Raw genomic sequence first — 23415 nt, forward strand, 5'->3', positions numbered from 1 at the left:
TATATATATATATATATATATATATATATATATATATATATATATATATATATATATATATATATATAAGATGCTTCAGAATGACTCTAAAGACTTGGGAGTCTTGAAAGGGTCCAGACAATTGTTGAAACTTACCTTTTAAGTACCAAAAAAAACCTATGAAAAATTGCACCGAGGAGGTAGTACTTCCCTTTTCAAGTCTATCAAGTTTCTTTCCCTAGCCCGAAAAGAAGAAGAAGAAGCTAGCCAGCTATCGATCGCTAAATGTGATGGATGAGCTGAGTCTGAACCCTACTCGCACGCACCCACAAGCTGAGTTTATGGATTTTGCCTCGTCAAAACAGGAGAAAAAAAATGAAGTATACATAGCTGGAAGAGGGAAATTTCCATTAAAAGAAAAAAAACCCTAAAAATTATTTTTTTACTAATATATATTTTTATTGTAAGAATTATTTTTTTTCTTTTTGTAACTTAACTAATTAACTGGAAATTATGTTCATTTGTAATTAATAGAAGTCAAATTTTTGTACACGTGTAATGTACCATAATTCTTTATCTTATCAATTATTTGATAATACCTTTAAATTAATTATCCATGTACATGGACAATGCTTTAGTTGCTATGCCTAATTGGATATGCTTGGATATTATTATCAAGTGATTTGGATCTTTAATTTAAAAAATCACTAAAATTTGAATAAGAATTTTGTATAATTTTAATATAATATTTGGTTACTATCTCGATATATAAGACACAAAAATAATAGAGATAAAAGGGACAAATTTATTTCATGTCCCTATCACCATTTTTAATTTTTTTGATCAAATACGTTTCAATATATATATATATATATATATATATATATATAATCTTATACCTTGATATACTAATCAAACATGATTTAAGATAATATTTGGAATTATAGTAGTAATTTTTTAAAAAAAAATATTTTTTTTATTTGAAAATATATCAAAATAATATTTATTTATTTTAAAATTTTATTTTTAATATTAGTACATCAAAAAAAATTATAAAAAAAATAATTTAAAAAAAATAAAATTCTCAAAAACCTTTTTTTGAATATAAAAACAAACTAAGTTACCATGTAACGTCTTCAAGCCTCTGTAAATTGTTTATCCAATTATCTTGTTCTATATAAATAGAAATTTTTTAACTTAATCCACTTTCATGGGCTTCAAAAATAACCCTAATTTAAGCCATTTTTTTTTATCTTAACATATACTGATGTATATTTGATGGTAATAAGAAAAATATATTCCTACGGAGTGGCGGCGGCGGCTAGAACTTCAAGCCAACTAGAGCCTTCGCGCCAGATAGAATATATACGTGGCGCGAAAAGTTACATATCAAGAAGTGGACCCCGCTCCCCCTTGAATATCGAAACTTGTCTGTGACGTCACGCAAGTGGGGCCCATCACAATCAGAAAAGGAGAATCTGCAGCGACCGCTTGATCTTGATCTTGGTGGATGATTTATGGTAAAAATGATGCTGTTGTTTTTAATCAACCACGTCAAGTGATGGGAAATTTGTAGGGCCAGGAATTGCCTGCTCCCTGCTGCATCACACGTTACCTAGACCTCTTTTCGAGTTGGTTAATTGCCTCCTCTTTAACCTCCGTTTGTTTTTGAGTGGTGGTTTAGTACGTTAGTAGATCATCTACCAGCGTTATAGTATAATTATTGGTTAGATCAACCATGCAATGTTGTGGCAATGTTGTGGGTTATTTTTTTTTCTATATAAAAAATATAAAAAAATTAAAATTTAAAAATGTTAGGTTTTTTTGTAAAACTATACCCAAAAGTCTTGGGTTTGATTGCAACATTTGACCCAAGAGTAATATTTATAATATTAATAATAACATTAAACTTGCATGACCCAAGTTTAAGTATGTTTAGCTGCAATACCAGATCCAACAACCTTGGATGTGGGTCTGGCTGTAAGGTCGTATCATAAAAGTGTGATAATTAAATAGATTAAGTAAAAAGAAAAAAACATAGAAAAAAAAACCAACATGAAGAAAATAACTAACGAAGAAAAAGAAAAAAATCCGAATTAACCGGGTTAACTCTTCAAATCAGGTTAACCCGTCAAACATTGGATTTGTGTCGTGAAAGTTTGATAACTAAATAGGAAAAAAAAAATTGACGGGTTACCCCAGAATTAACAGGGCTAACCCTTCAAACCCTGGATCCGTATCATAAAAGTCTGATAATTAAATATAAAAAATTTAATATTAAGAAAGTAAATTAAAAAACAAAAAAAAAGAAAAAGCAAGAAAAAAACTAAAGGCATCAGCTTTTTTACTGTGAACTGCATTGTGCAGTCCACAATAAAATGCTTAAAAAGGAAAAGAAAAGGGAAAAAAACAAAGGCATACCCACGGGTTAATTTTTTTTTCTTGCATAAAAAATAAATAAAAGGTTAAGATCTAAGAGTATTAGGTCTTTCTGGAAAGATATACCCAAAAGTCTTGGGTCTAACTGCAACGCTTGACCTAAGAGTAATATTTATAATATTAATAATAATATTAAACTTACATGACTCAAGTTTAAGTGAGTTTGACTGCAACACCAGATCCAAGAGCCTTGGATGTGGGTCTAACTGCAAGATCGTGTAATAAAAATTTGATAATTAAATAGATTAATTAAAAAGAAAAAAATGAAAAAAAAATTAATGAAGAAAAAGAAAAAAAATTCGAATTAACAAGGTTAACCCTTCAAACCAGGTTAACCCATCAAACTTGGGATTCATGTCATGAAAGTTTGATAACTAAATAGAAAAAAAAAGTTGATGGGTTAACTAAGAATTAACTCAGTTAACCCGTGAAACCAGGTTAATCAGTCAAACTCAGGATATGTGTCATGAAAGTCTGATAACTAAATAGAAAGAAATTTAACATTAACAAACAAAATTAAACAAAAAAAAATTAATTGAAAAGAAAAAAAACTTTGGGTTACCTTGTCGAACCAGGTTAACCCGTTAGGGATCCATGTCATAAAAATCTGATAACTAAATAAAAAAAATTTAACATTAACAAAAGAAAAAAAACAAATAAAAATGGACGGGTTAACCCAAAATTAACTGGATTAACCCGTAAAACCAGGTTAACCCGTCAGACCTGGGATATGTGTCATGAAAGTCCGATAACTAAATAGAAAGAAATGTAACATTAATAAACTAAAGTAAATGAAAAAAAATTAATTAAAAACAAAAAAAAAACTTCGGGTCAACTCGTCAAACCAGATTAACCTGTTAAACTTGGGATCCTTGTCATGAAAGTCTGATAACTAAATAGAAAAAAATTTAACATTAACAAACTAAAGTAAACGAAAAAAATTAAATAAAAAGAAAAAAAATCAGGGTTAACTCGTGAAACCAAGTTAACCTGTTAAACCTGGGATCAATGTTATAAAAGCCTGATAACTAAATTAAAAAAATATTAACATTAACAAACTAAATTAAACAAAACAAAATTTATTAAAAAAAACAAATAAAGAAAGAAAAAAGCTAAAGGCATCAAAAAAGAAAAAAAATGAAGAAAAATAGCTTAAAAAAAACAGCTTAAAAAACAAAAAAAATGAAAACAAAATTGAAATAGCTCAGCCTTTCACTATGGATTGCTATAGTGAAAGGCTGAGCAGTTTTAGTATATTTTACAATGTTCAAAGTTAATAATACCTAAATTTTTTTTTTAATATAAAAAAATATTTAGGTATTATTAATATTTTTTTAATAAAAAAATTAAAAATAGAAGGGTTGATTTGATATAACCCAATTGAATATGTGAAACCAAAAATAATCTATACAACTCATAAAAATATAATTTGACTAAAAAGATTGAAGATGATATTTGTTTTTTAATATTAAGATAACAATATATTAGATTAATTTGAGTCAATCTTAGTTAACATGTTAAATTCGTGACCCAAGTTATGAGACTATGATAACCCCATACAAAACAAATCAAAATAAAGTATGAAATCTAATTCTTAATTAAATCAATGTTGAATGATGAAATTGAAAAAAAAATCAATTAAAAAAAAACTTAAAAAACCAACATGAGTTAATCAGTCAAATTTTCAACCCGAGTCATAAGCAAAGTTAACTTCATGGAAAGAAAATTGATTAAAAAAATCAATTAGAAAAAAACATAAAAAATAACTCGAGTCAATCCACCAAACTCACAACCCAAGTTATTAAACCAAGATAATCTCATAAAAATAAAATAAAAAAATAACATGATTTAAACCGAGTTAAACTACCAAATCCGTGACTTTGATCATAAGATTGAGACAACCCCTTCGAGAATAAATTAAAATAAATTATGAAACTCAATTCTCAATTACTCTTGTTGAGCTCAATGTTGAATGATGAAAATTTTAAAAATCTTATTTAAAAAAATAGCATAAAAACGAGCCAAGTGAACCCGGGTTAACTCGTTAAGCACTATTCATTGGTCATGAAGCTGAGATAACCTAACAAAAAATAAATCAAAACAAATCTTAAAACTTAATTCTCAATCAAACACATTATTAAATGATGAAATTAAAAAAATCAATTAAAAAACTAATTCAATTAGGTTAACACGTCAAAGCCTCGACCAGGGTTATGAGACAGAGACAATTCATGATTCAGGTCATGAAATCAGAATAATCTTTTAAATAAAAAATAAAAAATGACACGATTTAATTGTTAAAATGTCACCTTAATCATAAAAACAAAATATCATCTTATAAAACAAATCAAAAAATATTATAATAAGTCAATTGGCCATCCAAATAAAATACAATTTGATTTTTTATAAAAAAATCTCCAAAACAATGTTGCTAAAAGAATATAGAATTACAGACCAGTTAAACAAAAGAACGAACAGGTAGTTGAATAAATAACCATTTATTGAATTAATGAACCAGTGAGTCGAAGATTATCACTTTATTCGATTTTGATGATGTTGTATTTACATGAAAATAAAATCCATTATAATCATCCATGAGTACTACCTTTGTATGATCCATAGAGTTACGGTATTACAAAATCATAAATAAATAAATAAATCTCCTTTTAATCCACTCTCCAATAAATCTGAAACTGTAATAACCAAATATTGCAAAGTATTTAATTACCAAAAATTCAAGAGTTGGGAATTTTCTAAACCCCAAGGCAAAGGATGGTCAGCATTCTTAATGATAAATTTAATTAAGAAGAGTAGAAATTGATTTAAAGATAATTATAATTGAAAATAATTAATATTTTAATTAATGGTGGGGAGGGAGCCATCAAACTTGGTTTTAGGTTTTCTCATGTATGGAATGGTGATTTATTGGGATATCAAATTAGGAGGCAGACATCAATGTTTGACCTACTTTATGTTCAAGAATATTTCTTGATTAGCAAGGGTAAACATGATTTGATTGGGAAAATCATGTACAGTGGGATCAAATCAGAGGACCCACGTGTATCGCCTATGGTTCACGTACATTGGATAATTAGAATATTCATGTTTGTATTATGGTGTTTTGCGCAACTTGAACTTTTTTTTTAATTTAAATTTTTTTTATTTAAAATTAAATTTTTTTAAGTTTTTGAATCGGTTTTGATAGGTTGATATCAAAAATAATTTTTTAAAAAATATTATTTTGATATATTTCTGAATTACTATATTTTAAAACACACTATTAATCTTTAAAGTGTGGTAGCTACTTTTTAATGATTTTTAAAAATATTTTTTAATTCAAAAAATATTAGATTAATGAATTTTTTTAGTATTTTACAATGATTTTTATGTGTTGAAGTCAAAATAAAATATTTTAATATACTTTAAGGTAATGTTTTCTTAAAGCATCATGCACCATAATATCAAATACATGCACAAATTATAATATTTTTTTTATCAAGATTTTTAAAAGATAATTCTAAATGAGATCCATGTAAAACTGTAATGTGTATCGAGTATCAAAATATTTTTAAGCCTATAATCAAGGTAAAATATGATCATACTATACCGCAAGTATGTTTTGCTTTGTAGTAGTAGTAGTTGTATTTTAAAGTGTTTTTTACTCGTAAATATATTAAAATAATATTTCTTATTATTTTTTAAAATTTATTTTTGATATCAGCACATCAAAACCATTCAAAAATAAAATTAATTTTATATATTCTCCTTAAATCATATGGAATCTTACATTTCCATGTTTTTTTTAAGAAATGAGACGAGGCACGTATTTCCAATGCTATGTGCTTTGTTTAGCAATCCTTCAAGAGGCAGGTGTCGTGTTTTTCTCTTGTCAAAGACAGAGAAGCTCAGTCAACATTTTCCTAGATATTGTTATGATACTTTGTTCTTGTCCAATGAAGAGTCTCTCCTGTATCTTTTTAATTAATAATATTAATACTAAAATATATTCTCTGCTTGTGAGTTATAATATACTTTATAATAATGATAATAATAATAATGGTTTAAAGGATGATTTACAGTATGGTAGTGGTTGCTTTTTAAATAATTTTTCATGCTGAAATACATGCTAATGATTTTTTTTTAAAAAAAATTATTTTTGATATCAACACATCAAAACGATCCAAAATATACAGACCATATTAAATTTTAGATAAAAAAAATTAATTTTTTAAAAACATGATTTGCACCGCGTTTCCAAACGGTTTCTTAAAAGACCAAAAACTACTAGATTAATGGGTGAACTATAAACTAATGTTTAATTCAATCTTTAAATGTTAATGTGTATTTTAAAAGTGTTTTTTTAATTAAAAATACATTAAAATAATTTTATTGGTTTATTAAAATTATAAAAAAAATCTAAAAAACAGTACTTTAATATTTTATTTTAAATAAAAAATAATTTGAAAAGCAAAAGCTTATGCAATATTAAATAGACAGCTATATATATATATATATATAAATTAAAGTCATTGAAACCTACTTCACTAGGAAAATTACTAGATACACAATTTATAGGTTATGCATTTTGTGTTAAAAGAATCAACTTAGAGGGAAAAATATCCTTAATTTAAATTCTATTGTTTATATTTTAAAACCCAAATGTAAATATATGAAATTCTATTATTTATATTTTGAACCCAAATATAAATACATGAAGTTTATATGTTTGGTAGTATAATAACGGTTATTTTTTAAATAACTTTTTGTATCAAAATACATGCTAATAATATATTTTTTATTTTTTTAAATTATTTTTAACATTAATACTTCAAAACAATCCAAATCATATAAATCATATTAAATTTTAATAAAAAAATTAAAATTTTTTAAAAATACAATCTACACCACATTCCCAAACAGTGTTTCCCAAACAGTGTTAAAAAGCTCTTCTCCGTAATTTAACTTTTGGCTTTGAATCATGTCAAAAAATGTGTCCAGAACATATAAAAAAGCCACGCTTGAATTAAGTTTTATTTAATATTTTTATTACACTCTTAACCCAACTTCGAGTTTAAAATTAAATTAAATGAAACTTATATGCGCTAAAACAACCTATACTATCAATTAAAAAAAATGAATCCACTTTTAAAAAAATAATCCAAGATAACTTTTTTAAAAATATTTAAATAATGATTTCACGAGTTAACTCAAATTAATAAAAAAAAAAATAAACAAACTACTTTCATCAGTAAGTAATTTCCCAAAGGACAAGAAAGAAAGAAAAAGAAATAAAGGCACTAAATGAGAAGGCATTTATTCTTTTAATTAGTTTGGATGGCTCTTTTAGAAAATTACAACAAGCGAAAACAAAGCTGCCCAAGATGGGAGGAATTGTAGAGGGATTCGCCGACCACCGTGGTCGGAGTAATTGGGATACATTTTGTTGATGATCCCAAATCTGTAAAACCTACTCACCACTACTAACAGTCAAGTGAACATGAAATGAATCAGGAATCCAAATCAACACAAACAGGTTATTAACGAACCTTCCTTAAACAATGCATGAACTATTGACAACTTGTGGCCCAAACACTAACCATCTTTTTAACTGTCGAATCATATACATGGTTGAGCCTTGGCCATTACTACCTAGCCTTGAATCTCCACAATTCTTTTCTGTTTCTATGTACACAATCAACAAGGAAATCTAAACACCAAATGCAATGTGCAATGATGATAAATTATACTGGCATGGTTGAAGGAACAGTGGGGACGACATTTTGTTAATTTCTACCTTAGATCCACGTCCACTTGTTCTGGATTCCCCCTTTCAGTCTGGTTGTTAACAAGTTCCATGCCAAGCTGCCCTTTGTCTCCGGCACCAAATGCAAAAAGTTTCCCTGATTCAGTGAGAGCAAAGGTGTGAGCATTCCAGTACACGGAGTTGGTTAGGCTGATCTGCACCACTCGCTCCTTCACCTCCTTCAACGATGTTACTAGCTCTGGGCTTAAGACATTAGTATGCCTATTTCCCTGTAGAAAAAAAAGAATTACAAGTTAAAACATGCTTCCCAAGGAGGAGGACTGCATTCATACAAACATCAATATTCAAAGATAGCATTTTACAATCATGGCCATATTAAGACAAGACAACAATCCAAATACTTAAAGAGATTCTAAAATCAATCAACACAACATGAAGCATTGCCAGTTTGTCGTGTCCCAATCACCTTTTCAGTAACCATTATATATCAGTGGTGACATAACAACCATAAGGTTAATCATTCAATATCTTGCTAAATATGGTTAATTTCCACATGGCAGTGGCACACGAATCATTAATATCAGGAAATTAAACAGCTGGTAGTTAGCATGTCAGAGAAACAGTTGTAAAATTGAAAGGAAAGCAAGAATATCCCCAGCAATAAGGGGACCACCAATTAATGTTAAGATGGAAAAAAAAAATGATGTAATTATGTAATGACTGCATAAAGTAGTAAGCAATTAACAAATTACATCATCGATCTTAAATTGCACTTCATGCAACGAAATTATGTTATGGAGGTGTAAAGAAAGGGCTGAGTGTGTTCAAGATTTGTTCCATGAGACCAGGAAATCAGGCAAATTTCTTTCTTTCCACATTAATGAAACAAAATCTATCAACATATAAACATAGGATCAAACAGAAGAGGGCCAGACCTGTCCATCACCATCAGCATTATGACCTAGGCTAGCAGATTCACCACAACCAAATGAGTATACATCACCATCATCAGATACCACGAAGGTTGTGTAATCCCCTGTAGCAACATGAACAGCTTTGACCTTGCTCAAAGCATCAACAACCTTAGGAACAGATTCACACTCTTCATTTCCATGGCCCAAGCACCCATAGCGGCCCCAACCCCATGTACAAACCCGTCCATCCCTTCCTACCACGGCAGCATGCCATGCACCAGCAGCAACCACCATTGGCTGAAGGTTCAAAAGCTGAAACTGTTCTATCAATCGTGGGTACTTCTCATCAGTTCTTGATCCATGTCCAAGCTTCCCACCCAAGCCACATCCAACAGAGTATACCGACCTGATATACATCCAAAATATAACACAAAGATTAGAGACTACTAAACTGTTGTAGCCGATTCAATAGCAGTCATGACCATACAGTTGGATGAGACATGATAGAATTAAATCAAGGATTTTGAAAAGATCAGAAGGAAATATTAAATTGTTAATAACAGTTACTTCTTAAACAGACCTTTATGCTTATCCTTGGTTAAAAAGTAAGTTCCTAGGAAAATTTTTAGTTTTTTCTTTTGCAATGTTGTCTCATGGTAAACACAAGGAGCAACTCACATGCCACTGGGTTGACAGGCCAGAGCAAGAAGGTAACAGTATCCAGCTGCAATTTGAACCACTGGTATGTTCTCAAGTGCCCCCAACAAAGGATGGGGTACAACATCATTTGGCTCGGTCTGATGACCAAGTTTGCCATCATTGCCCCAAGAAAACGTATAAACCCTTCCTTCTCTGGACAATACAGCGGTGAAGAAATTCCCTATTGCAGCTTGCACCACAAATATGTTTTTCAAGGACTCAACCAGCTGTGGAGTTGTGACAGTTTTAGTTCCTTGAACTCCATACTCAGCTTCACCAAAGGAGTCCTTTCCAAAGGCATAAACCTCCCCAGCATCACTAATCAGCATTGTCCTGCCAGGCCCAGCAGCTGCTTGGATAATTCGAATGCCTTGCAAGGATCTGCAACACAGTGAAGATCCATTCAATTTCTAGAGCACAGAAATCACCCTTTTCATTTTCCTCAACTAATAACACATACCTGATTTGCCGAGGTCGCCATTCCTCTTCAGTGGTGCCATGCCCAAGTTGTCCTGAGCTATTAGAGCCAAAGGAGTAAGCTACTCCATTCGATGTCACAGCAATACTGTGACCAGGTCCTGCAGTTGCCTGGGATCTCTCCCTCCTGCAACATGCTTCTCCAGCCAGCAAAAATCTTAGGACCAGTTTCCATGAGCCCCCACACCTTTGTTTCAAATCTTGGCGTTCTTCAGGTGTCATTGGCTTAAATATGGCTCTTTTTTGACACATATCAAGAGCAGCAAGCTCTGACATGGATAATTCATAGTCGGGGGCAAAGCTTGCTGGCTGCCTAAAGAAGGAACATGTTGCCTGCAATATGGACATTGGAAATCAAATCAGCAGCACTATCGATTCTACGAAATAAAAAAAAGCTTCACAGTCACAAGTTAAGGAAAAATATCACTTGCCTCTAGTTTTGCAAGATCTTGAGGATCCAAGTTACATGTGGTGAGAACATGGAGGACAATTGATGGATTGGCAGCTAAGGGGAATTCTCCAGGAATTGAGTCCCCAAAGCAATGACGCTGATTTCGTTGATATGTTGAGACAGGAACAGCAACAATGGCTGTAACAGGCTGATCAGTGATGTTATGGTATTGTATAGTTGGGGTTCCACTCGTTGTGGAATCCATGGCCATTGCCAAATGATCGCAGTGCACAAACTTGGCAGAGTAGAGGATTTAAATAGCTGGATAAAAACAGACAAACAGAGGCAAAGATCACCACATTGTTGCCCAACATAGTAATAAAGACTTAACTTCAGTGTTTCATACTACATTTACACAGTAAGAGAATCTCATCCAAGATGTATTTACCAAAAATTATAAATCAATCAGCAAACTTCAATTCTCAAACCCACAAAATAAACACATGCAAATGAACTCTCCTCCGAAGCTAACATAAACCACCAATCCAAACCAGCTGGCATTATCCTTGATGCAGCATGTTTTGATCAAACCAACAGTAGCAACTACTAGTAAATCAATTATCTTTACATCCCAACTAAAAAAACAAAGAGTCTCAAAGATTCAAAAGGCAATTTTTTTTTCCTTTTCCTTAAAAGGGGTGGCTCCCTGTGATGATCAGGTGCAGAAAACTGTATAAATTTTCAATTTTGTTCCTCCATCGTCAACACCATCATCATCATGATGCATGAAATACACACTAATCATTCACGATAAAGGCTTTAGCAAGGAGTAAGAGTTACTTGCATGCTTAACTTTACCATTTCAAATGGATTTTCCCTATGATCTATACAAAATAAACACCATAAAGTTCAAGAATTTATCAAAGAACCCATACCAAAATCTCAAAGTCTCAGTCTTCCCTGCTTCTCGGACCTAATATCCTCTGTTTCTGCGAACCTTTTTTTTTCTTTAATTTTTCAGCCCACAAGTCAACAAATAGAAAAAGAAAAAACCCCATAAAATTTTCCAAGAAATCCCATCTTTTCTCCTGTTTTCCCTGATCTGATTAGACAATTACCAGTGAACCAAATCAGCAAGAAAAAACAAGTTTGTTTCAAGAGTGAAAGCTCTGCTTTGAATTGATCAAAGAACATAACAGAGAAAATCCCAAAAAGGAGATCAATGGATGAAAAATCTGAAGAAAATATGGGAGATGATGATCAAAGATTAGATATATATATATATAGAGAGAGAGAAAACAATGGAAATAGAAACCGGTCAGGGGAGAAAGATGTGCAGTGGATGATGATAGAGAGGGTGAGATCATATGAAAAATCTATATACCCTCCATAAAATTCCGGGTAATTTATATTTTCACACATATCCATGCATCCGATGCTACACTTCCATCCCTGTAGTTTCAAATTGTCAATATCATCCTTGTATTTATTTTCTGAAAGTTTCCATTTTACCCTTTATTCCTATAGTTTTTTTTATAGTGCGTTTGAGATGAGTTTGGAATTCCTTCTTAAATTACATTTCAGTTGGAAAATCATCAAATTTGATACACTTTAAGACAAATAAAAAAAAACACGTTAAATAAATTTTAAAAACATATATCTTTTTTTTAGATGTTTATTTTATTTTTTAACTCTTTTTCTCTCATTTTTTCCTTCTCCAATTCCTTCTTATTTTTTTAAAAAGTTTACCATTTAATGGCTTAGGGGTAATATCGGAACTTTAGTAAAATAGAAGGGCAGCATAAGGAAATGGTAGGGGAGAAATGAAAAGTTGATGAATGTACGCCAGAAAAGTAATTTTTTTAAAAAAGTGTTTTTTTATTAACAAATTTTAAAAAAATAAATTATTTTTTAATGTTTGATAACGTGATAAAAAATAAATCGAAAAACATTTTTTATATTTAATTATATTATGAAAAATAACTTATTAATATTTTATTTTTTTATTTTTAATTTTATTAAAATAATAAGAAACAAATCTTACAAATCAAAAAGTTAAATGAGAATAGAATTAAAAAAAATATAATTTCATAAATTATCTCAAATAAAATAAATAATAATCAAAATAATAAAGATCAAATCTAACAAATAAAAAAATTAAAAGATGATGAAACTAAAATAATAATAATTATAATTTCATAAATTATTTTAAATAAAATAAGTACAATAAAAAAGATGAAGATCAAATTTGATAGATAAAAAATTTCAATTTAAAAAATGATAAGAAAAAGTAAATAATAGTCATAAAAATAAGGACCAAAGTTAATATGAAAATCAAATTAAATCAAATTTTAAGGGATGAATTTGAAAAAAAAGATTCAATTAAAAATTTGAGAACCAAATTTGACATAATCAGCAAATAATATGTTTTTTTAAAATTTTTCACAACTTCTGAAAAGTATTTTTTGCCCAAAATAAAAGGAAAGTACTTTCCTGAAAATCAAGCCAAATTTTTCTTTGACAGGAAAATATTTTTTGTTGATCAGAAAGTATTTTCCATCAACCAATTTTCATGATGTCAAACAAACATAGAAAAATTTGGAAAGTGATTTCTCAAAAACCACTTTCTAAAAAACAAACACACCTGCAAGTAAAAAAAATATGTGAAGAAGATTATAATTGCACTACTGATTAAATTTTTTTTAATAAAATAATATTTTTTATATTAATATATCAAAATAATCTAAAAATATTAAAAAATTAAATATTAAATATTAAATCTCAACCAATCTCCATTCAAACCGCAATTTCAAACGGGACTTATAAAAAATATATTTGACATTACGGTTCAATCATATTTTTGAATTACTAATGTTAAAAATAATTATTTTTTAAAAAATTATTTTAATATATATATATATATATATATATATTTAAAAAAAACACTCTGTAAACAAACTTTTACTGCACTCTTAAACTAAATAACTAATAGCAAGGATAAAAAAAATAAAAAAAAATTGAAAACCCATAATGTGAAAAAGGAAGAATATTCTTTGAATCATTCTAGCATTTGGTGGGGAAATGGGTTTACCCAAGACACCTTCCTAGCGTAGCAAGTTGCATAGTTACCAAGTAAAAGCAATCCAACACGCAACAGTGCCTTCCAGTTTCCGTTCTTCACAAGTCATCACTAAAGAATCATAGCCAAAGTCACTGCAGGTTTTTGGGTTCTCTTGTAATTCTTAATGTCTGTGGACTATTAGGCATGTGATTTTCATAAAAACTTTGTTATATAAATAATTCGTACTTTGATATATAAATAATTCGTGTGACTTGACATCGCCCCTTCCAACTTTGAGCCGTTAAAAAAACAGCTACAGTCAAAATTGCATTATTTTTAATAATATTTGGTTAACTAGTATATATTATAGTTCTGTACTAGTCCCATTGAAAATTTCCTTCTAAAACTCTGGCTATAAAAAATTTATAATTTATAATTTCATCTAAATATATTTTATAAATGTTATTACAATATAAAAGAGGAGAAAAAAAATAAGATTAGTTCTCCTACTAAAAAAATAATAATGTATAATGTTATTATTAATGATGTTGTTGAGCTAGAGCCCATTTGTTATTGTAATGATAGTTGTTTTTTAAATGTTTTTTGTTTGAAAATATATTGAAATAATATTTTTTTATATTTTAAATTTATTTTTAATATCAATACATCAAAATAATTAATCTAAATATATATATAAAAAATTTAATATTTTTATAACACAAAAAAACAATCCTACTCTTACAATAACTATCCTCTTTATTATTTGAACTTGGTTATCTCTCTTCTCTTCTTCCTTATGATGTAATAATTTTGAAGCAAGTTGTTTAATAATAATAATAAATTGGCAGTCCAATAATCAGGCCATTAAAATCACATCCACCCACATGTATATCCAACAAAACATTTTTAAAGTCCGGGTCATTAGACCGGTCGGTCAAGTATTGGATTGTTTATAAAATAACCATGATTAATTATAGTGTTGTTAAATCTTGATTGGAGAGAAAACATGATGATCAAGTAATTAAAATGATCCAAGTTAAATCCAATTAAATCCGGTAAAATTAGTTAACTCGAGATATTCATTGATGTTACATCTGCTTGGTTGAACCAATGATGTACATCTCGAGTGGGTCATCATAAAACCTGGATTAAAATAATTTTTTTTTGTTGCGGTTTGAAAATGTGAGTTTTAAAAAATATTAAAATTAAATTTGTTTTATATTTAAAGTTTCAGAAGAGAGATTTTAATAAACTCGTATAAAATATGATGATGTGTATTAATTATTTTGAAAAATTAAAATAAAACTGATTTGAAAACACAGTTTCAAGGAAATCTCAATATACGAGTGAAGAAACCCTAAGGAATATTATAACGTATACAGATGCGTAGAGCTACTTGAGCTCACACAAATGATCAACGCAATATGTCAATTGAAGCATTCATCACTTCTTTTGAAATTGCTTTTGCTTAGTCATGTTGTGTCCTGTTCTTCAACATCTGTTCATGGGGTATCTGCTAGGAGACGACACCTCATACACAGTGACAAAAGGTATTGGAGGTGTTGACAAATCTTGATAGGTTATGCTGCTCCTTAAAAACAAATTTCATTTCGGAGAAAAGAAAAAAAACACTAGACAGTAGACACCATAGCTCTTACCCCTGTCCCGGGCGGCGCAAACCCGAAACAATCCCGAAACAAAAAGTATTCTTTAAACTAGTTTGAAATAATCTCAATGCAAATTAAATTTCGAGTCAGCAAGTTGCTGGATGAACGGATTTGTGCTCTTATTTCATGACAAGTCCAAGCACATAAAGATCAGTGGTGGTAATTGAAACAGCCATCTGAAAATAGGGAAAACCCTAGATTTTCTCGAGTGAGACTGGAAATATAATGGCTAAAATCTTACACTAAAAGTAAACATGATAGCCAGGATCCATTTGGGCAGGTGTTTTACTGTGAGAATCAATGAACCATGCTGCGTGTTTTTATGGCCCGACAAATGGTCAATGGTTTTGTTTGCCACATTGAAGACAGGTATACTTCAAAGTTTACAGACAGGCCTTGCATGATTACACACCTGGGCGGGGGAGTCATGCTTGAGAAGACAAGACTTTTACAGCAGAGGAAGCCTACTGGTTTTGTTAGCCTGGACAGAAAATGTTACAGGTGAAGTGTGCACTGATCTTGGGTTTTCCATGATTGTTAATTATGGAAACTTTAACTTATTTATCATAGTCATAAAATTCAGAACAGCTCATCGGATCTACCAGGTCACTGTGACTCGTTTGATTACTAACCAACCTGGTTAAACACACAGTCCTTAATCTATTAACTTTTTAAATTTTTTTTCATTAAAACAACATGATTTTATTTTTATTTTTATTTTTATTAGAATCAACTCTTTTACACATGCCTCGCTCCAGGAAAAAGAACATAAATAAAGCATCTTTTTAATGTCTCTAGTTTGCTTGTGAGTTGCAACTTTTTGATGTTTCTAGCTTGCTTGTGAGCTGGATTTGTAGGCTTGCAACTGAGGGTGTTTGAGAGTTTGATTGTAACTAAGAGTGCCTGAGAATGCAATAAAAAATTCAAATTTTAACAAAAAAAATACATGTTCAACTTCAATGCTAAATAAACTCTTAAAAAATATTGTTCTTGCTTTTTTTTCACCTACAAAAAGAAAAATAGATGGAGAGAGGATGAAATGGAAGAAAAAAAAATGCTGGGATGCATAATAATTATATATTAATTTATTCCAAATTCTATTTCTTTTCCTCATTTCCCCTAACTTTCTTGCAAAACAAACACTATTTGATCTTGTATGTTATAGTACCAGCCTACCAGGCCATCGAAACTTTTTTTGTTTCCTTTCAACCTACCTGAATTTTCCTTGTTTCCTTCCAAAACCTCCAATTATTAAATCTGTACGTGCCTTTAATTTTTATGGTTATCCTTTTAATCCTAATCTTGAATTATGCCATCAGATGCACACTGGAAGGGAAAAGATAAAACGATCACAGAAAAGGCATAGCATCTTCGCAAGACAAGAAAGGGTGTTGGAAAACCCTTATCTTCAAGTCACGATTGCTTTTCAAATACATATAAGATCAGGGAAATTCTGTACTTGAATGACAAGATACGGGCAAAACAAGATAATTTACTCATGAACTCGCACAAAAATTGGTGAAAATTAATGATAATTTCAAGTTACTCGTTCAACTTGCAGACATCGATGAACTTCTGAACTGCATTGTGGTATTGTGTTCCCTGTGATATTAACAAGCACATCATCCAAGTTAGCAAAATCTAGATACATATATCTGTGCATGCGCAAATTATAATAACAATAAAATCATAAGATAGAGGCGACTGGAAACTGAAATAACCAAACGGGAGAGTATAATGTGTCAAGTTGCATGCATGCATGCTTGGCATAATTTATAAACCAAATCACAGGACAGGGTTTTCTGCCCAGCAATGACCATGAATCTGTTTCAGTCAATAATGGTCATCAGTATAGAAACTACACATTTGTTAATGGAGCATTAATACTGTAGTGATTCCTCAGAGGAAATATGGTATGCAAACCTATTGAACAAGAGCATGCAACTGCAAGCACTTTATTGGTTGCTAAAGTGAACATACTGCTGTCTCATTAGTACATATAACACACAGCTCCTAAAAGGTCCAGTGAGTCCCTACCCTCAATGTTTTCATAAGGATGTTTGAATTGTATCAATCCTGTATTGGTACAAATCAATAGTCTCATAAGCACCTTGTCCCATTTCATTCTCTGCACGGTACTTCAAGCTACGATCACTATATCTAATATCTAATGCTAATTGCCACCTTAGATGCTCAATGCATTCATGTTGCTTCTGTGAATTGTAAGGTGAAGGCTGCACAGAAAACTTTCACATGGCTTCCTGGGGATAGAGGACTAGTACCAGATGCATATTACAAAGTTTCCTAGAAAATACCAGCTTCCTCCTTCAAAGATTGTTCAACTATTTAAGGTTTGATACTTAGAAAGTGGTGAAACCATTTTTGGAAGATAATTAAAACAAGCAGGAGTGAACTGAGTTACTAAGCACTACCTCCCAGTAAAGTTGATTGCATTCCATGCACTGCCAGAACTCTAAATTTTTGTTAAACAAGCAATCAGGAATTCTTTGGAAACCCTTTGCAGCTTCAACTGCCTCTTCTGTTGTCAGTGGCTTTTGAATGAACCTCCCATTGCATTTCGTGCACCTTGACATCAGCTGATCCTCATTAATTTGTAATTGGAAAGTTTCAATTACCTGCAAACTTCTTCAATTTTAGCCTCTACAATCATGTTTCATTACTCTCAATTAACAAAAAATAAACTGCATGTATTCATCCTCTGCCTTTACAACAGCACAACATTGCCTAGATTGTCATGGACATATTGACAGCACATACCAAAAAGGCAGACCATTGACGTCTAGTTGTATTATAATATGCAAAAAGAGACTCAGTATGATGAGAAGAACCTTAAGCACAAATGAAGACAAGGGTGCTGGTCCGTGAAAGACTTTCATGCAAAATCAACCATTAGGCAATTCACAAGAAATGACCTTTTCCCTGTTTCTTGTACTTGCTGCAGAATTATCAAATGTTTTTGAAGTTCAGCCAACTCAAAATTGTGGTGCTAAATGCAAAGCTAATTTGTTTTTCACTATAGTTGCACACCCTTGTATGTTTGCATGTACTATGTACCTCAAGTAGTTGTTCATTTTTAAGAAGATTCTTCACCCTGTAGATTTGATTCTTTATCAAATATTGGTGTCTCAATAGCTTAGCATCTCGTGTCAAAAGCACTCTCTGTTCCCTGTATGCTTGATCCAATAACTCCCTGAATACAACGAACAACAGAGTGAATAGCTTTCACTTCTCATGGCCAAAAGATATTCAAAGACATAATAAATAACTACACACAATCATGTGCATCCTTCTAAATACCTGGATTCTGGTTTTTTTGAACTTGGGATTGCTGCATCCACACCCACACACCGTAAATGTTTTGCCAAGCCTTCAATCTGTGCAAATTCTTTATTTAGCATTCTGTTTACTATGAACAAAAGAGTGCGAATATTATTACATCTAGCAGAAATACAGACTTCTCTTTCCTAGAATGGTTACAGGATAATGCATTTATTTCTTATTTTTAGTTGATATAATTTTAAATTGAGCCCTATCTCAAAATTGCCCTGTCCTTGTCAGGAAAGGCTGCCACCTAAAGGTGTGGACTGCAGACCATTGCAAGCACAGGAAACTGGCATGTAATTAACCATTTTTATTGGAATTTGGCCTCGTTTTGGAAGCTTAAATTATATAGTGGAAAAAATAGAAAAAACAACAGAAATGCTTTTACCATCACGTCACATAGGAACTTAGGGCATCCATCACCACCTAAGGACAAGTCCCATGGTGGAGGGCCTTGCCAGTCACCAGTATTGTCCAACTGCTTTTCTCTGGTAACTGCAACCAGTGAAGGGTGTTTTTTCGCTTTGTTTCTGGCAGCTTTTGGTTTTCTGTCAGATTCTCTCAACAGAATTTTCTCACCATATTTTCTCACTATCTTCAGGAGAAATTCATTCATAGGCATGGTATTTCTGGATGATGTCCTGGAAACTGCCACATCCACCTCAGCTATTCTTTGGCAGTTTTCTGAAGAAACAGTAGCTTGGAAGATATGGGAAGCTTCAAAATATTTGATCCTAATAATTTTATCATCAATATCATGCTTCTCAAGAATTTCTTTCAACCCAAGATTTACACCAGAAGAATGCAGTTCCACCATGTCGTTAGAAGAATTGCCTGCAGTACAAGTAAGACTTTTACAGCCAGTTCAAACAATGTCACAGGCCTCATAAACATCAGAGGAAGAGAGATCAAACCATCAATAATCTCTCTAAATTTGTAAATACACCTGCTCTGTTAACAGGAAAATCCCATGTTTTAATCCTATTTGACTAAGACCATGCACTCAAAAGTACAAGAGATGTCTGAGCTATGTTGTGCGGCACATCATCCACATACTTGTTTGCAAACATTGCTTATGGTATCTGAATAACTTGCATCAACATGTGTTTTTGCTCAATTGGGCCAGTATAATTTTAATGGAGTTCTAGGGAACGCTTACATGTTAGCTACCTACAGAAGAAGGTTTCCTTCCAAGCTCATCCAATGTGCATTACAACATTATTTCAAACAAGTATGCTCTGAAGTACCAGTCAACAAACTGGAGAACAAATCATACTGAATTTATCCTAAACTATGAATTCAGTAAGTTATACAAATTGTAAAGTCACAAGTATGAACCTTTTAACCACCACGAACCTTTTTTGACAATGTTGTCCTGGAAGACATTAAATATTTTGAGCAAGCAGTGTGCATCAGTAGCTGCATATGTTTTTTGCTCTTCTGTAAGAGGACGATGTGACCAATCACTACATTGAAGTTCCTAAAGAAGACATGGATTTTACAAATTAACAACTCAGTTATAAATTACAGTAATTAAAATCCAACCCCACAGGAACTATGGAATCCGACAAGTCAACTCCTCAATCCTCCAGAATGCATTAGGAGAATTGGAAGAAGCATATCATTTGATTAAGTTAATTATAGATGTAGCATCTATGCCTGAAAAGAAAGTCAGACATTTATAGAGTTGTACGCTATTAGAACACCACAGAAAATCTAGAGCTTCCAAGTAGCACAAGAAAGCAAGTTACATGTCTATTTAGAAAATCTATATCCCGCGATTTATACACCTTTAATCATTTTATTGAAATTGAAATCATTCTAAACCAGCTTAGAGATAGCTGTAATGGTTTGGTCCTCGTAGAGCAGTGCAACTTTAGATTAGAAAGGCATTCATTCCAAGTCCATAGTTATCATATACTAGTGCAATAATTGTTCATCTCATGCATTATGCAAGGGTAAATTTATAAACTATGAACTGGTACAGATTTTAAGCAGAAATAGACTACTAAAAATTTGATGCTAAAACTAATAAAAGCAATGCAAATTTATAACATTGCAAAAAAAATTTATCAACAGGTAAAAAATTAACTGGTTTGACCAAAGAGAAAAGTAGTTTTGTCTTCACAATTAATGCATAATAAAGCTGAATCATCAAGATTTTTAATAACTCGGTTACAGCAAATCAAAGCCACTTCATTCACCATACTTCTATACAGACTGTGCTTGTTTTCCATATATACTTGGCTAATTAGGTGAAAGTTTGAGAGCAAACATCGAGAATTGATATTATACATAGAACAAACAAATCCCAAAGATTTCCATAACATAAAATAAACAGGCATTCTAATAACAGCACATTTCCAGTACAGGATAACATAGGAGCCATAAATCTCAAATTAAGTCATTCAGAGTTTCAAACAAAAACTTGTGCATTCATCACCATACCTTTGAAAGAGAAATTCCCAGTACTTCTTTGCAGATGGTTGCTAAACTCTTGGTTTCCTTCGGTCCCTTCCTTCCCTGTTGCTTATGTTGCATCTGATAGTATATGCTAGTGATGTCCAGATACGGCTCCACCTATTCAGCCAGTGTTCAACAATTGAAAAAAAAATTACAGAGTCCAATCAATCCTCTTTAATCAATGACCACAAATTTCCTCAATCTCCCATAACATCTTAGATTATGCTGAACGAAATGAAATTGAAAAACCAATAACCATCTTCTGATTCGAATCCTTTCTAACACAAGGATTAACACCAAATTCACATCATTATCCAGTAAATCATCTAATCAATATTTCACTTACTGTATGTCAAGATACTAGCCTATTGCTATTTCCTATTCATAATGATAAATTAAGCTTAAAGAAATTGCACTATAAGCTCTAAGCTATTCCAGATAGATAGATGACAAACAAAATAGAGGATAGTATCAAACTAGACAGAAACTGTACTTAAAAGGCAGTGAAAGTATGGTTCTTTTCTCCGAAACCAAACAACCATGATAGAAAAATTCAGTAATTACCTCATACAAACAAAAACAGTACTTAAAAACAATAAAAATAAGGTTATTTTCTTGGAAATCAAACACATAATAGGAAAATCGAGTCTTTACCTTATCAAAACCAGGATCGCATCCTTGTAAGCAAAATGTTGAGGACAAGTACACCAAATCCTGCTTAAATTTAAAACCTAATTTCAGAATATCAGGAGAGACAAAAGTCTCTCTCAACAATTCCCATATTGAGGGTAAAGGGACTGAGTGCAGGTCAAGCAGGAAAGTTTCTGACTCGTCCGAGTCATGACCGAGTTGACAAGCGAGTTGGAGGAGTGACACAGTTGGGAAAGTGGGCTGGTGGGTTTGGCCTCGAATTGGCTTCCACTCGGCGTCCAGACCGATGATTGAGGAGCGAGTCAGGGACTGAGTCAGGTGAGTGAACTCGGGAGACTCAGTTGAATTGACTAGGTGGATTTTGAGGGGCTTTTCGCTTGGGAGATCCATGAGGAAAGCAAGTGGTAGAACTAGAGAAGCTGTCGGCTCTTTGCCCAATTTATAAAATAAAAGCTTTGGGCTTCGACCCCTTCATATATTTATTTTTTATATATATATTTTTTTATAAACTATAATCTTTTCATTACTTTTCCTTTTTTTTGTCTTTTTTTTTTAGAACCTTCATATAAATAAAGATTTGTTTTCATCTTCTCATAGTGATTTCTTCATGAAATTGCAAGTTAGAAAAGAAGTGATGAGAAAAAAAAGAAAAAAAAGAAAAGGAAAAGGAAAAGGAAAGAAAGACCAATAAAGAGAATATTAATGATAGTCAAACAACCTTGTTAATTATATATTTTCATTATAGAAAACAAGATTACATAAATATAATTATAGTTTATCTATAAAAAAATTAAAAATATCACGACAGCAATATAATTATAATCATCTATAAATTATTTTTTATTTTATGGATTCGAAGAAGCCACAAACAAAGAATAAATTTTAGACAAGACTTCTACAAAGAACCATGTTTTCCACAATTTACTTTTCCTTTTAATTTCCTGCGTATCTTGTTCATGTTCTATTGATTATATATATAATACCCATCTGAAACCTTGCTGTCTTATCGCTGATCACCTCTTATCTCGCTGTAGGTGGAGGTGTGGTGTTTGAGCTGGCCATCATTTCCAGGAGTAAATTCTCGCACATAAGTTACTGCACACAGCTATCTTAACATTTTCTTTTGTTTACCACTGTTGTTGCAGCAAAGGAGTTTACGTTTTGTAAGTTTTCTGACTCGGCGTAAGAGGCAAAAGCATAGAGATCTAGCTTTAGCTTCCTAATCCCACTGCCCAGAAGGACCTGAGGAGCTGTGTGAGAATCTGTTCTGATCTCTTGTCTATGGAGGTACTGAGCAAGTTGAGAATCTGGGAAACATGCAGTCCAAATATCTTACATGTTGTCTTTTATATCTCCTGTAGCTGCTTCTTTGCTTGATCTTGATTGGATCTGTGATGTTCATGCTAGGGGGAGGAATCTGACAACGTAGTGTCAAATACATGTTCAAAAGATCATAGGCTACAACGTTAACTTGAAACTGAAATACCTGTATCAATATAGACACCCTGTTTTTGTGAGCAAAAATTTAATCGAATCTCAAATTGTGTGTAATTTGAGCATATTGACTA

At 31.5% G+C, this 23415-nt stretch overlaps 2 protein-coding genes across 3 annotated transcripts; both read right to left on the reverse strand.

The window, feature by feature from the left end:
* Positions 1 to 7952: 7952 nt before the first annotated feature.
* LOC133675796 (ultraviolet-B receptor UVR8-like) lies at positions 7953 to 12026 on the reverse strand. The gene is made up of 6 exons (XM_062097278.1): positions 11599 to 12026; positions 10704 to 10984; positions 10256 to 10605; positions 9775 to 10176; positions 9118 to 9502; positions 7953 to 8451 (listed from the first exon to the last, which is right to left on the reverse strand). Exons 2-6 carry the CDS (start codon positions 10932 to 10934, stop codon positions 8209 to 8211), a joined length of 1611 nt encoding a protein of 536 aa, XP_061953262.1. The 5' UTR covers positions 10935 to 10984; positions 11599 to 12026; the 3' UTR covers positions 7953 to 8208.
* Positions 12027 to 16761: 4735 nt separating this feature from the next.
* LOC133675224 (uncharacterized) lies at positions 16762 to 22295 on the reverse strand. Of its 2 annotated transcripts, none has more exons than XM_062096537.1 (8): positions 21851 to 22294; positions 21182 to 21313; positions 20090 to 20213; positions 19122 to 19567; positions 18710 to 18786; positions 18467 to 18602; positions 17824 to 18027; positions 16762 to 16993 (listed from the first exon to the last, which is right to left on the reverse strand). In XM_062096537.1, the coding sequence occupies exons 1-8, from the start codon at positions 22235 to 22237 to the stop codon at positions 16934 to 16936; spliced, it is 1566 nt and encodes a 521-aa protein (XP_061952521.1). In that variant the 5' UTR covers positions 22238 to 22294; the 3' UTR covers positions 16762 to 16933. The 2 variants fall into 2 exon arrangements, with proteins under 2 accessions (XP_061952521.1, XP_061952523.1); XM_062096539.1 differs by lacking the exon at positions 16762 to 16993 and adding an exon at positions 18241 to 18347 and having other exon boundaries at positions 17870 to 18027; positions 21851 to 22295.
* Between the last annotated feature and the right edge of the window lie 1120 nt (positions 22296 to 23415).

This window comes from Populus nigra, chromosome 16 (assembly GCF_951802175.1).
Source record: "Populus nigra chromosome 16, ddPopNigr1.1, whole genome shotgun sequence".
NCBI lineage: Eukaryota > Viridiplantae > Streptophyta > Magnoliopsida > Malpighiales > Salicaceae > Populus > Populus nigra.